Source organism: Hoplias malabaricus, chromosome X2 (genome assembly GCF_029633855.1).
Source record: "Hoplias malabaricus isolate fHopMal1 chromosome X2, fHopMal1.hap1, whole genome shotgun sequence".
Taxonomy (NCBI): Eukaryota; Metazoa; Chordata; class Actinopteri; order Characiformes; family Erythrinidae; genus Hoplias; species Hoplias malabaricus.
This window is the reverse complement of record NC_089819.1, coordinates 840,136-858,901: the sequence shown is the minus strand read 5'-3', so window position 1 is coordinate 858,901 and position 18,766 is coordinate 840,136. Positions and strand designations below refer to the sequence as shown.

Below are 18,766 nucleotides of genomic sequence, written 5' to 3'. Positions count from 1 at the left end.
AAATCATCACAGAAAAATTCCAACATCTAAAGCCTTCTCAGTAGAGTAGAAGTTTTTACTGCTGCAACGGGGAACATACGTTTTTGTCCAATGAAAAACACATTTTTGTACATGTAGTTTACTATATTACTTAAATACAACAGCTGTGTTTCACATTGTGTTAAATTTTCAGGGTGAATGAACCAAGAGAAAGCTTTAAAATTACTTGAAATAATTTTTTTCCTTCTCCTATAAACACACACACACACACATTATATATATATATTAATAATTTTAATTTCAGAAGACATCCTCTATGATCAGGTATCCACAACCATTTACCTACATAGTGAATGTCGAAAGCTTATTGGAGGTAAACCACTCACAAAATATGCTCCTGTCATTTTAAAGGGAGAGTAATGTGGGCGGAAACGTGAGGGCGACATAAAAAACCGAGTATGGGCGGAGTCTAATTGAATATTCATGTGCCTGCCTGCTGCCTGGAGACGCTGATGAATGAAACAGATTGAGGAGCGTGTAGCTTTAATCCAAGTCGAAGCGATATCTGCAGAGAGCAGGAGGTTGCACTCTCAGAGGCTCGGATGAAGGCGACAACACAGAGCTGACCAGATTAGGCAGCTTAGGTTTTATATATGTATATATCTGTGTGTGTTTCTCTTAGCTTTTGGTGTCATATTTAATATTTGAGGTATTTTGAGACTTTTTTCGAGTCCAACTCGAATCCACCACCAGCATGGACACCATATTGGACAGTTTCGCCTCGGACAAACTTTTCCCGAATTCCAACCTGTTGGACCTCGAGGATCTGAACGAGAGCGACTTCCTCACAAATGTGGTACGTTATCCGTCCATTTTCTCTGAGAACTCAACGGCAGGGACGTGTTGTCATTGCCCACCATATGGAACAGCTGTTTTGTACGCAGGGCCTCACTCTCTCTTTATTTCTGAAAGAAAGTGGTATATTTTGCTAAACCTGGAGCTAATGCTTGTGTTAGGATGTGTATGTTTGCCTGTTGGCCTATATTATATTAAACCTTCTCAAATATCTATATAGGCGATATTTATACGATAAGGGCTCTAACGCTCTCTACCTCCCACATTCAGCTCGTCATCGTTCACTGACGCACACTTGTGTTTGCCCTACGTTTATCTGTCTAATGTCGTGTAAATGAAATCTAAACACACTCAGGACTTTCTCTAGCGGTGAAGTTTACTCAGCTGTGTGAGTACAAGCAGTAAGCAACAGCGCGAAGGGGCGGAGCGAATACATGAATGCCACGCCCACACCACACGCCCCCATCCTGCTCTATACTCGCATGCATCCGGCTGAGACTTGTATTGAAATGAAAGTCCACCGCTTTTCGAAATTTCATCATAACTCAGTTGTTAACTTGTAGACAAAAGTAATTCAGCTTGTACTGAGGGGGTTTGTTCCAGAGAAACATTCTCACTCTAACTCTTTCACAACCGCGAAGACATTTTTACCTAAAATAAGGTAGCAATGATATCTAAAACTAACTTTGAAACTCCATCAGCACTTTCAGGGTTTGTAGTACTGGTAATGGTAAAATAGTGTTAAATCAGCAACAATATGTTGTTTTTTATGAATATATTTGCCTTATTATGCTTAGCATATACCTCTCAGCCATGAGATAAATTTTCTGCAGTGGCCCTACAACAGCATGCAAAACAATCACAAAGTGTAGCAATGTAATCATTTTTTGGGGGATATTCATTACGCAGGTCATTCTGGAAAAACTGCATATTACATTAACATTAACATATGAATGTGTTTATTCTACAGAAATCACAAAATAATTATTTGTATGTGTTGTGGTTGGAATGATTGGAAATCTGAGAGTTGTTTTTGAAAACAAAAAGTAATTATCAGTGTCCAATTCACCAGTAAATGGGCTGGCAAGATTATTGCTGTACATGGCTACATTTAAAATTTGACTTGAACCAAAATGAACACAGAATATCCAAATATGTTTCTCTTTCAGCACTTTTTCACTGGGATGTATAGTACAGCTTAGCAGGTTTTAAATTCATGACCCCCCCCCCCCCCCCCCCCCCCCACCACCAACCCTTTTTTTTCTAATGCCAAGAGGTGTATACTGTACCAGAGTACACAAGCTGACTTCTATTATACAATGGGAAATAGACATAGATATTCAAACCTGCTGTGGATTCTGCGTTCAAATTACAGAACTGTGCCGCACTGCCCAGTGGAAAAATGCCATTTTTTGGCCTCTCTTTTTCCTATCTGTCTGTCTGTCTCCCTCTTTGTCCTTCCTAAATATTTGCGGGTCTCCATCCCAGCTGGTATAACAGTAATTAGCTGGGTTATGTTACAAGGCTGTTATTATTATGGAGTCTGGAATGGTTAAAAAAGTGAAGCATTGCAATGGAGTCTGGGTTTATGAGCAATGGAGAAGTTTAGTGACACCGTCCCATCTGCAAGAAATACATTAGGAACACGCCTAACCCCCCCTTCCCCCGTCTGGGTTTGGAACGTGACTCAGTCTCTCCTGCAGCAGCAGCTTTAATTCATGCAGGAGACTTTAAATTTGAATCTTCATGATGTTGTGAGCACAAAAACAAAGCAAATTATTTGCAGTATTGTGAGCTGATACCAAAAATATTGTGGATATCAGAGAGAGACAGAAAAGACAGAAAGTGAATAGCAGCCCATTTAAAATTACAGCGTCCCTCTGGCCTGCTACAATATGAGGTGAGTGTGTGAGATTCTTGCCCTGACAGGTTCAATGAATGACTGACTTTGTTCCCTCAGGGAGGAAGCAGCACTCAGTAACCCTGGTCTGCACACACACACACACACACACACACACACCCCACACCCTCCAGCATGGATAATAGAGTACATTTGTTTTACTCTGCCATTATGGGGTATAAGTGTAGGTGGGTCATTTCAGAGATTTATTTATAACCAGGAATTTCTCCGTACTGTGGTTGCGCGTGTCTGTATGTGTATGTGTGCAGATCCTGAGTCTAGGGTAATTGCATGGCTTGTGTTTATGGGTGGAAGTCATAGCCTAGCGTTTGTATAAGATCCCACAGGACTACACGGAACTTCGCACAGAGATTCTGTCCACAATTTAAAGGGTCCTGCTCTTTTCTGCCTAATATGTCATTTACTAAGCGGAGGGCCGTGCTCCTGCCATTCACTCCTACACTTTTAAGTTTATAATGCAGCACCCTCTAAGCCTAGACATATAAACTAAGAGTAATGAAGGAGAGATGGAAATAATACCAGCACACCTCCAAAACAGGCTATAACACTCTACTGACAGTTTCCTACTTTTGTAGTGGAGTTATGTTGATTGATATGAGGAGAGAGAGACACTTCATTATACATAATTCCAAAGTGGTTTCAGATGGAGGGTATTCATTTTTGGCCTTAAAATTTATCCTCTCCTTCATGATTATTTCACTGAACAGACATTGGTATTAGTCGTGGGTGTTAAATATGTATGCATCATTGATTCTCATATTTTACCACAGTTTGAATTTGGTTGGTTAATTTGATTGACATTTTATTTCCTTTCTCCCAAATTTCTCCTCACTTTTATTCTTGGTAAATTCCACCCTCTGGCTAAGACTCTCCCAGTCAAACAATGCCACCCAGTCTTGAGGGAGAATATTTCCTCCAAGATGCGAGAAGCCTGTCCCTGCTTTTTTTTCTCGATTAATAACAATAGACAGCTCAACACATTTAAAGGAGACCATAATTTCCAAGTTCTGTTATGGTGACTAACAGACACACATAAGGGAAGGCCATCCAGCCCATCAAGAGAGAGTGAGGTGAATTATTTTCAATGATAGGGCCAACTTTCAGACCCCTCTCAATTGCCTGAGAACTTTACTTAGGACCGGGCTGCTCAATTCTGGTCCTGGAGCAGTGGCGATTGCTCTAAGACTGCAAGGGAAGCTCAGCTTCCCCTAAAATGTAAAAAAATAAGTGATCAAATATATTCTGTTGTGTGTTCATTGAATAAATATACACTACAACACGCTCAACTTTTGTTCAGAATCAGCTTCTTATCTCTGGTAAAGATTCGGCTTTCCTCTCAGTCATTCCCGCAGCTTCACAGTGCTTTAAACAGTGAGGACACTGAGCGTCCACAGAGTTCAATAGCGAAGCAGCGAAACGAGACGAGTCATTGGATAAATGCTGGGCTTTGTCCCGCCCATCGGACGCTCAGCGTCTCTGGGGGTCTATGGGGCAGTGGGCTGGCCTCGGCTGGCCCGGACGCTCAGCTTCTGCATGATGATTGGATGATCTGTCTGAGGCTGAATCCCTTTTTGATTGACAGCGAAATGAGCGAATCAGCGATCCTTTGGTGTAAAGACGCCTTGTTGGTACGACAGGGTCACAGATCATTTTCTTGAAAAGGAACGGAGGGTAGAATTTACGTATAAATAAATCGACACATTTTATGATGTAGACCGAAAGTGAGCTTCCCCTCCTTGAAAGACCAGTATCGCCACTGTCCTGGAGATATATCACCCCCCGACAACGCAGGCCTGTGTTGGACCTGAGACCTCCAGGGTGGAAGATTCAAAATTCAGATTGATTCAACATATTTTTCACCCCTAATGTTAGTCATCTTGCTTCTGAAGGCTGTCGCTAGTCTTTGCTCCAGCGATGAAGAGTAAAGATTATCATTTTCAAAACTCGTTTGAATCCTTTTGAAACATAGAAAGGATGGAATCTACAGGTCGGGCCTGTCTCACCTGTCTTGAGCAGTACTTAGGCATTATAAGGTGTGTTCCTGATGTTCTGGGACAGATTCTGCCACTACATTATTATACTGAAAGGAAGGGCTTGGTGGTATGACAGCTTTTTTTCACACTGTCAATCTTACAACATTTTTCTCCATACCATTTTAATGCTACATGCCCCCCAAGACAAAAGCTCTGTGCTTTCATTTTTTTCAAATTTGTTATGATATTTAAATATAACCAGTCAACAATGATCTTTTTATACTGAATTTTCAATTGCTTTAATTTACATAGGAATATACCTATGTATAAATCGGTGATTTGATATGAATTTTTGAATGTGCTGGTGTATATAATAAGAAACTACCATCGTGCATCCTACAATAAAGGCAGTATCATGTTTTGTTCATTTAGTGGCAGAAAACAAACTAGCTTTTTGGTTCTTCTATGGCATCACCCCTAAGAACCTGTGGCAGGGATTGTACAAATGATGGCATCATGATGGATTGGCTTTTTTAAACTGAGAAATTGTAATGTTGTTGTGCAAGGAAAACTTGATCTACAAGTATAACAGGTCAAAAGTCACCAAGTGTTATTGTATCCATCAGTTAACATTAAGAGATTAAAGAGAATGCTAGTCTTAAAATAAGGGAGAGAGTCTGAAGGATCAGGGCTTTAGCCAGAGCTTCTTAGGGAGTGACAGTGAGAAGGATGAGGGGAAATGAATGGAGGAAAAGAGGATAGTCTGGATAAAGGAGAGGGGTGGAGGAAAGGAAGGACAAGTGCATTCTTTCACACCAGACTAGACCGAGACTCGACTGAGGACTGTAGAGTGATTAGACTGTGTCCAATATACACAGAGAGAGAAAGGAGTGTTAGGCCTCCATTATTCTTATGAATAAAAATATTATTGAGCTGAACTTTGTGGATGTAAATGAACACTGAGATTGAACTTAGGAAAATAGTGCAATACTGAAAAATGTAATTCTGTCAGACTCTGAAGCATATTCCCTTCACATCCATTCATTCACGTTCTATGAGGCTAGCTATGACATGAGTACAATTTTCCATCAATCTGGTCCAGTTTAGTGAGAGTGGCAAGAACGATGAACTTTAGCCAAAAGAAAACATGTCCACTATTTCACATGTGTTTTTTTTTTATAAACCAGAATGAGTTAATTTGGTTCTGGCTTTAAAAACGTTCTGCCTTATGATAGATTTGGGGAAAAGTTATTGATTAAGGTATAAATCAGTTATATGACACAATCCTGTACTGTTGAAGAAATAAATGACTGAATACACAAATGGGGCAGCACTTTGGCACAACAGTGTCGCTGTCACACAGCTCCAGGGTCCTGGAGTTGTGGGTTCGGACACTGCCTGTGAGGACTTTAGTGTTCTACCCATGTCAGTGTGGGTTTCCTCCGGGAGCTCTGGTTTACTTCCACAATCCAAAAACACATGCTGCTAGGTGGATTGGCTACTCAGAACTGTCCATAAATACGTCTGTCTGTGTGAGTGTGTGGTGCCCTGTAATAGACTGGCACCCTATCCATAATGGCTTCCTGAACAGAATAAACACAGAGAACCAGAACCAGGATTAAACAAGTCCTTGGAAATATAGAGCAGCTATCAGGTACTGCTAATGTGGTGAGCAGCTGCATTGTGTTTGTTGCTCTGGTCAAATTGTGCACTGTCCACCTTCATGCAAGGCTTTTGCTTTTATCACAATTTAAATTCTGTTTCACTTTATTGATAACAAAAGGGGGCAATCATGACAGGCCTTCGTATATAGACCTTATATATGTCCTTGAAATATTTGCAATAAACAATATTATTAATCATTTTATGCCACTGATATCATGATAATAATAAGGGCATAAATATGCAGTTACAGCCCTTTAAAGAGCAATGAAATTTTAGCAATATTTGGACAATAATGGCTCCAGAACTCAGAGACCAGTGGAAACCATAGAACAGAACACAGTGAGTGGCGAAAATACATGATGTTAATTCTCATGTAAACAAACACACCAGTAAACACAATGATATTGATATTGAGGTCAGCAAATATGATTGAAAAAGTGTCCATATATTGATCGATAAGGTATGTGACAGGCCTCTCTATATACCATTACTGGTTAGGGATAATTTTGTCTCAAAGCAAATCTACATAGACAATAAGTTATTAATGGCTGCTTCCATAGAATTCATGCATAGTTTGGAGGTGACTGCGATTTCACTGGTGATAAACATCTCTGTAGTGAGCTCAGTGCTGGCGTCAGAATTATCCTCTACACAATTCTTCCATCACGTTGCCATGGATTTACTCTTCAAAGGTTAAATATGCATATCAGTGTCGTCCTGCCTGCCATTCATGCTCCACCATATTAGTAGCAACAACAAAGGTGTGGACAGAGTGCGTAGTGAGGTGTGTTCACACACACACACCCCGTGTGCTCACAGCAGCATGTACAGCTACGTAATGGTTGGGGTGTGTTAATGTTACTTTAAAAACTCCTTTCATTTCATTCACTGCCTCTGGCTCTTTCTAATCTGTGGATGTTTCAAATAGTTCCATGATCATTTGTGAAATAGACAAGCACATGCTGAAGTCATTGCCCCAAACAGTAAAAAGTGCCAGTAACTGGTTAAACACCTGCTGGAAATGCATGCACCTTCTTATTGTAGAGTTATTCTAAAGTCAGTGATGTGAAGTTATGAAATAGAGAGACCACAGGTCAGTTAATAAGTAATGGTATCAGGATAATAGCAACAAAAAACCATAGTGAGTGTGATCCTGTAACAAATCTTGCCCAAATAGTATATACTCTTGCTGTGTGATGTCTTCTTGGCACACTCTCAGAAAAAAGGTACGATAGGGGTGCATTTATTAATCACTAAAGATACAAACAGTGGCAATGCACCTTTAAAAGTACATATTTGTTCATTAAAGGTATTTTACATTCTCTTGACCAGAAGAAGAGGTGAATATTTGTAAGCTTTCATTATAGAACTGTGTAAAATAAAATAATACATGTCCTGGAGATGAAATTTGCCATATGAAATCAACACAATTTTTAATTAATAATAGCACTTATTTCCTCTTGCTTTTTGTTACTGAAATATTTCCTATATTGCTTGTATCTTGAAATATTATAGTCTTAATCTCAAACAATTATAACTTTATCCAAATTGTCTTTATGCTTGAAATCTGTTTTTAACAATGTCCCAATAAGTCCATTTTCATACTGTAAAGAAAAAGTTTTGTAACTTCCAGATCTCCCTATTCCAGCGATTCCTGAGTGGATTGGGAAAAGTCTCTTTATTCAAGTCTGCTATTCCACTGCTGGGTTACGTAACATAGCCTACTAAGGGCTTTTTTGGGGCTTGGGGTGGGGCTTTAAATGCATTGCTCCCAGGCAGATTTAGAGTCAGATAAAGGCAATCTGCGTATCTCCAGCGGGTTCGGGCAGATCCAGTCACCTGCATCAAGGTGCTCTTTTGCTTTCAGACCCTGGAGGTGAAAGCTAAGGTTATTTTGGAGTTTTTGAGTGGGGTAGAAAGGGATGTTGTGGTACATTTGTATAGTGTGTAACCACATAGCTGGTACCCTAAAACCCCTATTCTGGTACTCTTAAAATGTCCCACAAAAGCATATTAATAAAAATGAGTAAATATCAGAAAAACGTCAGTATTACTGTACAGTTCTTAAATGTTTTTTCATAAACTTTTTCTATAGAAGGGAACACAAACTGCAGAGAAATGTGACAGAGGTGCAGTTCCAGTACGTAGTAGACGGTGCTGGATTTATAAGACCCTTTCTACTTAAATCACATACACACACACACACACACGTCTCTCTGATTCAGACTTCTCAGCCAAACACTTGGGGGGTGGGGAGAGGGAGGGGGTTGAAACTGGAGCACACTGATAGGATGGTGCAGGCTCTACAGCACACTGGGCTTAAGAGAACGTAGACCTACTGAAATTTTAGTTCAGTCAGACAACATTCCAGCTGCTCAATTATGTGTTTAGCTCTGGAGAATACACTAAGTGGCTTTTACTTTTATAACTGCTGAAGCTCTCCCACTGCACTGGGCTTTGTAAAAGCAATTACGGACACTTCACTGATCTGGAGCTCTTGCTGTCATAATACGTAAAGGCCTGCAGAGACAGACAGTTTCCTTTCTCTGCTGGATCGCATTCAGTTCCCTCAGTGCCCTCGGTGCTCTACTGCATTATAAGGGAGAGCCTGCTAAACTATCGCATAGAACAGCAGAGCCAATCGACTGGGATGCTGAAGCAGCTACACATGAGCCTAAGGTCACCATGCTCAATGCCATGTGTTGGCTACAGAGGTCTAAAGCACTCCAGCACTGAGCAGTCGAGCAGTAATTCAAAGGCATTCAGTGAATTTGGGATGATCATCCATCACCAATACCTTACCTCACTTATGATCTTGTGGGTAAACACCATCAATCCTCACCTCAGTGATTCAACATCAACGTTAAAGACTTTCCAGAGGCTGGTATCAACTGCAACAAGGGGCTCCCTATTAATAGCCTTAATCTGAGTTTTGAACATGTTAAAACATGGTGATCAAAAGATGTTTTACTTGCAGACTAAAGTCATTACACTGGTTATTTTCTGGAAATGAATGATAATTTGGTTTTTTTTTAACTTTAATGACCGAACACAAATTTCACTGCTGCAAGATATGGATTATATGTGTTTATGCCACTTCTATAACAATAGGGCTCATAGAATGCTATGGAGAATATTAAATGAGAAGAATTTGTCTGTACTTAATGGAACACTATATGAGATTTGGTATTTTAGCACAACCCTGAAATCAAGGTGAATGGAGGAAGGAAGGTGGTGGTTTTCTACCCTCCTCCAAAGAAACAAAGTGAAGTTTCTGCAGTGATGAGCCCAGAGTAACAATGACAGAGGCTCTGTTCTCTCTATTCCAGGTCAGTGAAGCATCACAATAATTCTGAATCTGTAATTTTAAGGTAAAAATACAACCTACTGTTTCTTTAATACAAGCCATACCAATCAGTTAAAATGAGCCTTGATCTGCTCTGCTATCTTTCAAATCAGATCAGGGCATCCTTAGGAAGTTTAAAATTCCCTGTTCTCTCACAGCTGTCTCTTTGAGCCTTGTGGGTGTTCAAGCCCAGAGTAAACATGGTAGGCAGGTGCCATCGTTTGCAGAAGTGTGTCTGCAGTTTTCTTTGAGGTCATACACAAACAGATCCCCGTTTTCCCATGCATTCCGGCCTTCCCTGAGAAACATGCATAGGGCACTTAAAGTCTTTGTATGCATTGTATGTCCAAAAGTTTGAGGACACTAAGGATCATTTTTGAACAACATTCCTTGATGGTAACTGAGGCGTTTCATTGATTTAATTGTGCATATTTCTTTTATTATAAGTCCAAATAGGTTATAAAGCTTTTTTTTTTTTTTTTTTTTTTTTGCTGCATAATATAATAGATATTCAGAATCTTTTGTCATGTAACCATAAGTGTTGAATAGTATTTAAAAATGACAATTGTCATTATATTCAACAAAAACATTATCTAAAAATTACGTAGTTTGAAAATGGCAAGGAAGAAGGATTTATTCATCACTGCATTTGTTATAAGTGCCATCAAGGAAAAAGTCCTGCAAAGCATGTGCATTGATCTGTTCTGGTATTGGGGATAATATTGTGTCCAAAAGTACCTGTGAGATTTGGTTTAGATGATTTAAAGATGATTCTGTGTCAGCAGTCATGAACACAGCATATTAATATTTAATTAAGTATATTTTTATTTATTTATTTAATAAATTGACAAATGTCATGTTTAATACTATGCAACATTTATCATAAAATGTCAGAATTGCAGGGGAATATTTGAATTTTGGATTGCAATTATACCTTACACAAAAATGCTTTAAAACTTTATTTGTACATGTGATATATAGTGGGGTATGTGTTTGAGGGATATAGAGTCCCCCCAGCATCGCCTCTGGAACAGTTGAATAGGGCTCCATCCAAAAGTGAGAAGAATTGGAGTGTTGTTCATGATACAGAATACAGAACTATTTCTCTAACATCACCTGACCTCACTGATGTTGTTGTGGCTGGATGCATTGAAATCCTCATAGCAATGTTCCAGCATTGGATTTAAGGGACGTTAGTGCAGCAAAGGGAGAACTAACGTCCTATTAATACTCTGTCTCAAAAGTGAATATGGTTGATTAGGTCTCTGCAGATGGGTACGTTGAGGAAAGTTAGTGATGTTCCATGCGATGTTCATTATAGAACATATTTGATGTGTGAATATCCAATTCCTAACAAACTGCATTTTTCTCAGTAGGGATAATATATCACAACCGTTATAGGAATGTAGAATATGACAATCAAATATTTATTGTCTACTAACCAAGCTTTTGGTTCTTCCTGGAGGGGCCTGTTCAGACTGCATTAAAGAGTAGAAAAGAGAAGGCAAGAGGAGCACATCTGGCAACCACTTGGAAATAATCACCCCTAGTCTTTCTTGACCGCACATTGTAAAACAGTAGCAAGCAGAAGATATGGAGGTCCATAGGAAACCTTAAATATTAATTTCAGACACAAAACCTAATATTGAATGAAAGATAACAGTCGTTAACTGCTGGAATAGGTCATTTATTTTTGGGATAGTTTTGTTATATTTGTTATAAAACCAATCAATACCAATAAATTAAATGCTCTTACAATAAAAAGAAGAAGAAAAAAATGCTAATTGTGGAAGCCGCAGAACTATTAAAACTTTTTGAACCATTTGAAATGACTGGATGATTATGTCTGTCTGTATAACTACCTCATGGCCTGCCCATATGCATGCATCCTGCCTGTACTCATCCGTGCATGCGCAGAGTTCTTCACAGAGCTCTACACACACAGGATCAAGCTTAAAAACTTTGAGCTAGTTGCACAAGAGTGGCACAGAGTTAAACCACAAGCAACAACAGTGTATAGAGAGTGCATAAACGGCATAACAAGTAGCTGATTGAATGTCAACAGATTACACCATTCTATTTCTGTTTTCAGTGTTATTTGATTTTTCCTTCAGATTTTTTATTTTTTTTTTGTGGCCAAGGATATTTTAATGCACAGCTGATTCTTCCGATTAAGACATTACCATAAAAATAATAACTTTGCAAAGCTTATGCAATATTTTCTATACATTTTATTTAGTTAGTTTTTTTGCAATGTATTAATCCAGCTAATTATTAGAAAATGTAAAATGTAAATATTTAAATTTGTTCCTTGTGTAACTTGGCTTAACCAGGTTTGCCTTTCATTTTCATATGACTATATGTATTTAGTGCACATCAAGAAAATTCCTTCACTATTGTGGCATTATATTTCCACTATATCTGATCATCTTAGTTCAAAGTGTGACTGTGCATGATGCTGCTGGGCCTTGGTGGTTGGTGTGTGTGTGTGTGTGTGTTTGGGGTGGGGGGTGGGGGGGGAGGAAGCAGCGGCCCATGACACTGTCTGCCTAACTGTTTCGCTGCCTTACTGTCTGCTGTGGTTGTGGTTCTCCTGCTCTGTGGCTGACTGCAGAACTAAAGAAAGACCAAAAGTTGGAATTAGAAAACCAGCAGCAGAGCAACAGGAGCAAGGGAAGGAGGAGGCGAGAATGAGTGAGTGAGTAAGTGACTGAGCGGAATCCTAGGAGGTACAGCTTCGGCTCAGAAGGGAGAGCCAGGACTCCAGAATAAACGATTAGCCCTAGCACTGCTTGGTGTAACTAAATGCTGATTCTTCCACACAGACCTGTGCTCACCTGTTGACTCTGCCTCATTGCTAACACAACATTAATCATAAGGAGCGTGCCTTTATAACGAGGCATCACCCTCAATGAACTGGAGCCCTGACAGTGAGTTTGATCTCTCTCAGCTGGGCCTGTTGCCATGACAACAGTAATATGACTCTCTGACTGTGGAGTGCCTTTAAAAGCACAGATGTGCGAGTCTGGAATGAAGAGTGCGAGACAAGAGATTGAGAGTCAGTCACATATTCTGCAAGCATTCCCGCAAAGGAAAGAATGTGTCTGATTTTTAGGTCAAAGCTAAACACTCTAGCTGACTGGAAAGACATTGATTCCAGTCTTGAGAACATAAGATCTTGTGATTGGGGGGGGCAATATTTTTAAGAATATTCTAGTATTATTTACACTTGTGGGATTTTGCATTAAGTCTTGCAACATTTAACAGTTTGTTCTAATGGGTGTAATATAACATTCATTCATTCATTCATTATCTGTAACCGTTTATCCAGTACAGGGTGTCAATATTACAAAAATAATCATTTTCAAGATATTCAGAAGATGGAAAAATTCCTTCTGAGTATATAACTATAAATATATTTCAGAAAGATGAATGAGTTATATTTTTAAAAGTTTATATTTCAGAGTATAGTGTGGGTTGAATTTCAAAAGTTATTGTAGACAACCTTTTTTTAAGAACTAAGTTTTTGGAATAGATTTTAAACAAGAAATATCAATGCTGTATTATGATTAATAACTTTCATAAGTCTTTTACTTGAGCTGTTATTCTTTTAAAATATTCAGATAAAGCACTGGAATGGTATGAAACAAGCAAAAACCTGTTGTCTATGTGATACATACTTATATTAAGGTTCTAACCTGAAACAGAAGCTCAAGGTGTTGTGAAGTACAGTTTATCTGAGTTGAAGGTGTCTTTTACCTTTATTTACACATTTGGGGCATAATTAAGAACATTTCCTTGCCATGTATTCATGAATGAACATAAAACCATCTGACCTGAGTCACCTTCATATTTGTTTTCTGCACACATTGTTGGCCTTTTATCTGAACACCACCTCATCCCCTGTTCAGACTAGAAGGTGGCAATTTGTAGCTGTGATTTGGTGGCAGGTGGCAAATGACAGTGAGGGAGCTACAAGTGACAATATGAGTTGAGAGATTATGCCCATGAGTTATGATGCAGTGACGTGACAAAACAAAATGATTGGTTCTGAGAAATTCCTTTGACCGAGAAACACTGAAACACTGGCCAAGGTCTCTAACGACATCACGTCTGGCTCTGAACTACAATAGACAAACGTGGGCCATCATGAGTGTTTAGTCACCTTCTACTGTGAATGCAGGGTCAGACTTTGTCTGAAATTGTGTCTATTTTGTAGCAGTGTCCGAAAGAGTGGTGTGGAATATTCAGTGCACTGTAACAATGTGGACAAGTATGGCATCAAATTCAGCTTCCCTTCAAATTTGCATTTCTTTTAAGAAGTCAAATCCTCAGGGGTTCATGCGTGTTCACGACAAAGAAATTAGTGCTGGGACTAAAAGGAAGAGGTTCAAGATTTTAAGATTTTATGGCTGCATTTGTCAAGCCTTTCGGCATGGAACAGAATAAAAAATGGATGAGGAATATGGTTTATTTTAAAAAATTTATTCAGTTTTTAAATTTTTTTTTTTTTTACCTGAAATATTTGCTGTGCCACATTTAACTTAGCATCCTATCCCATAAAATATCAGCACTCAAATTGTTTTGATTTTGTCATAAGAAATTAACAATAAAAGTTGTTTTATTGACTGAAAGAAGCTGATTATTTCTGGCCAAAACACTGGACAGGTAACTGCTGCAAGCTGGTAAATGAGATGGTTACAGGGAGTACTTTTTAAAAAGTGGAGGGGACAAAATCAGGAAGTTCAGTAATTTGCACTGTATAGTGATCCACACTTTCAGATAGGACATGGTGAATGTGACACAGCCCAACCTCAGAGTCTAAAAAAATCTCCCGTTCCCATTTTTTTCTCAGAGAAATGAGTTTTCTCTCACTTGTCTGACTGAAGTACTCAGGGAAGACTTGACCGTCTCTGTTGTCTCCCTCTCCGAGTCTTCTCGCTGTTTATCGGCCGTTTACTATGATTTTTTCCCTTCTTTAGTGAATCATTCTCCTCTGACTCCATCTTCTTCTTCTCGATTCTCCATGCGCGCCCTGCACTCCTGCTCGCTACAGGGGAAAAAAAGAATCCCCGCCTCATTTGCATGACGCGCTCTGATTGGCCGCGACGCCGGCACGTGTCGGAGGCGTGCCTCAGAGAGCAAGCGCGAGGAAAGTAGGACAGGGGCGTGTATACTCGTGCGGCCATTTCCACTCAGAAAGGGAAAAGGCCGCAGAGGCTTTTACAGGAAAAAAACAAGCCCACAAATGCTTTAAATTACATTAATTGCAGGGAATGTCTGCAAACCGGCCGTGTTTAGGAGGAAAACAAAATGTTCTTTTTTTATTATTTAACAGGGTCTAGTGCACAGGAGCCCAAACCTTTGTCCATGGTGACAGTGTGGTGTAGTCTATGGCCAGTGAAAACAGTGAAAAATACTGAATGTAGATGTGTTTTAGAATATTTACACTATTTACTTACAAATGCAGTTTGAAAAGGGCAATATTAAATACAATATTTAAAACATCCTTTATGTATAGGAATACATTTGTTTATTCATTGAGGAAAGGGTTAAGTTATGGTGAATTTGTGCCAGGCCAAATCAGGGGCCAAGATTGGTCTCTCACTATCTCTAAAATGTGTATAAAAATGATATTCAGAGACATTCTAATAATATATTGCTTTTAAACCTATTGATCATAAGTATAACGAGGACATTTTGGCCTGGACCACGTTCAGATTCATTCACTTCAGACCTCTGCACTCACCTTTAGCTAAGACTAAGATATAAGTGAGGGACAATTTGTCACAGTAGATATTTTATGAAAAAGTGACTTTTAGGCCATGGGCCTAAGTAAACTGGAGGAGCAAGCCTGAATAATTATTTTGTTTAATCAAACAAAACTCTAGAGGATCTTCCTGATAGTTCTAAATTCATTCTCTCTCTCTCTCTCTCTCGCTCTCGCTCTCTCGCTCTCTCACTCACACACACACACGCACACGTTACAGTTTAGATAAAATCAAAGGTTACACAAAGCTAAACCACAACTATAGCCATGAGCAAACATGCTGGGGGAAGAGTGAGAAAGCACCAACTGTGTACCACTGCACTTCTTGGACCAAGTGGAGGTTGCACATGTGCATAAAAGATGCTTTCTCCTTGTCTACACTGCTTGTGGTCTTTTGTTTTTTCATAAATTCACATAAAATATGTATAAAAAGAATGGTAAATTGGGGAAAAAAGAATGTGCATTTACATGCATCTTTAAACAGTGACTGAAAACATAGTAAAACATTGGAAGGTCGGATGTAAACATTGAATCAAATGATTTTACTTTTGTCAATGGGTGCATACATGTGGGGAAATGTGTTAGGCTGACATTTTTGAGTACTGGCAATGTTCACAATTTTCTCAGAAAAGTATTTTAGAACATCAAAGTAAATAACTCCGTATTTCCCACACCAATATTCTGAGCATTGCTTCTATTGTACTGGCAGATTGTTTTGTGTTTAGTATGTGTTTTTGCATGTGTGTGTGTGTGTGTGTGTGCATGTGTGTTATCTGCATGTGTTGTGTGTTTGTGAGATACTGATTATCTCTAAGACAGCCAGGTGCCCCATCTGCACACACACTGAACATGCTGTGAGCAGAACCAGCTGGAAAACACACACACACACACAAACACTCAGATATCACTGCCATCCTTGGAGCACAGTGGAGTATTGGAGCGCCAGTGTCTCATCCTGGTCAGACAACCCATTATTTTCCCAAAGCATGTAATGCAGGTAATACTGCAATTCACTGCCTCGCTCTGTCTCCTTTGAACGGATCTTACCTGGAAATACAGCAGTCTCCATTTGATCAGCATTCTCAGACAGCTAGTCGCTCACGCTAACCACGTAATTTCGTGTTAGATTTAATTGTATGTAAAATATTTTACTTTGTGTTTTGAACTAATGCACCAAAAATTACTATGATTCTTTATACTTCAAACATAGTTCAATGCCTCTCTGCTGATAGTTACAGCAACACCATAATCAGTGAAGTTAAAGCAGATATTTTCTTGTGATGTAACACTGGAGAGAGAGAGAGAGAGAGAGAGAGAGAGAGAGACAGAGAGACTCTTATTTTAACTTCTTGACCTGAACTGTGGAAGACGATGCTAAGGCCATCGGAAGGTTACACACACACACACATCTTGCACCCTTGGGACAATCATTACTGTTTGTGCCAACTTGGAATCTCTCTCGCTCTTTCTCTCTTTCTCCTCTCTTTCTGTTTTTCTCTCTCTAAACTCCAGATGTGGAATTTCAGAGCTCTTGCATCAGCAGTTTTGCTCTTGCATCATCTAGGCCAGACTGAGGCCAGAGAGAGGAGTTTAAGGGACACTGGACATCAGGCCTCTGTAGAAGACTTCTTAGGCCCTTCCACTTTCTTTGCACTATGTATTGAATCTCCAATAACAACCAAAAGTGTTCTGAAGATGCATTTGTCTGAGCAGACTGCAAGTAATGAATATTATACCTACTTATAGTGAACAACTGATAGTACACACATAGAACACAAGACAATCTGTATATGCAAAAGTTAGTAAACAACACTTAAAAGTAGTGAAAACGGCTACTTTCAGCTGCACCATTGTGGGTGCAGATCATTTGTGCAACCACAGCTTATATAAGCTCTACAGAATTTCATGAAACAAAACCCTTAGGAGCAGCTGCACATGAGCCTAACCAAGGGAGAGGTTTAGGCTGCTGGAGTGTAATGTAATGCTACCCATGTAATGAAGTTACATAAAGCTTTTCTTTAAGTGTCTGATCTGTTGCTTCATTTTATTAGACCACAAGAAAAAATGATTCAGTTTTATTCCTCTGATTGATGCTTACCATTTAATAACAATGTCCGCATTGCTCATTTAGATGAAGCACTATAAACTGCAGTTCTGCTCCTCTAGTTAAGTCTGGATTACCGAGGTCCATGGACATATCCGCCCCACAAACCAGCAACAGGAAGCTCCTGTCGCACATCAAAGCTGCAGGGCGGGCCTGTTTACAGTCAAGCACTCAGCCATAGTGATTAGTCTATGCTTCTGACGACAGAGGCACTTGTGTCGATAAAAGCCCCCCATGCTCAGGGTTTTCCCAGGGTGGCTTTTTTAAAATGCTCCTTTATGTTGAGAGTTAGTTTGCTGATTGTCTGTCTCAAAGATTTGCATGTTTTCCAGGAAAGTAGATAAATCCTAGTTTAGAATTTAGCAAACCTGCCATGGAAATGATCCTGGTATTACCTATAAATGAGCCTATGGTTATGATACTTAATACCAAGCATCAGCTTGAGTGTTTAATGCATTTAAGTATTGGTAAGGGCAGTGATGGAACTACATTCTTTGGAGTAATGAGTTTGAGTGGCATTAGTAATACAGAGCTTATCATCCAACACCAGTACCTGACTAATATTCATGTGGCTGGATGTTACCAGATCTTCACAGCAGTGTTCATATATACAATGTAGCACCATGCTAAAGCCATTTGAACATATGCACTTGTGGTCCTTTCACATATGTAGAGAACAGAGGGAAATTTTCTGTCAACTGGAAATGTTCCGAATACTTTAGGCATTGTGCAGCATCTGTGCAGCGCATGCAGGAGTTACAGAGCAATTCCCCTGAATATTAGCGGCTCTATTCACATATGCACTAACTTGGACAATACTCAAACTTTGTGCTAGGGGGCGCAGAGAGGATAATTCTGGGTTATGTCCAGGACAAATGTTACAATTTTCTGGGTTACTGTGCATGTGTGAATGTGCTTTCAAAGTGTAAAGGCTGTTACTGTAGTGAAGAAGGGTCAACAACAAAATTGATCTCCAACGACTTTTGGTTTTAGAGTGCATTTTACTTGTCTAAAATATAGAGGAAGAAATTAAGTCCCGGTCACTTGCAATGAGAGGGGAAAATACGGGGGAAATATTTTCACAGGTCAGCCCTACAATTATGACAACCTCCTTGTTTCTACACTCACTTTCCGTTCTCACACCCCCACTGAC

At 39.4% G+C, this 18,766-nt stretch overlaps 1 protein-coding gene across 1 annotated transcript in view; it reads left to right on the top strand.

Moving 5' to 3' along the window:
- Positions 1 to 607: 607 nt before the first annotated feature.
- The window catches only part of LOC136677112 (cyclic AMP-responsive element-binding protein 3-like protein 1), a 49,639-nt gene continuing 31,480 nt past the window's right edge, over positions 608 to 18,766 (top strand). Inside the window, exon 1 of the mRNA XM_066654529.1 lies at positions 608 to 835. Coding sequence (XP_066510626.1) covers positions 734 to 835 — 102 coding nt within the window. The 5' untranslated portion in view covers positions 608 to 733. The remainder of the gene's footprint in view (positions 836 to 18,766) is intronic.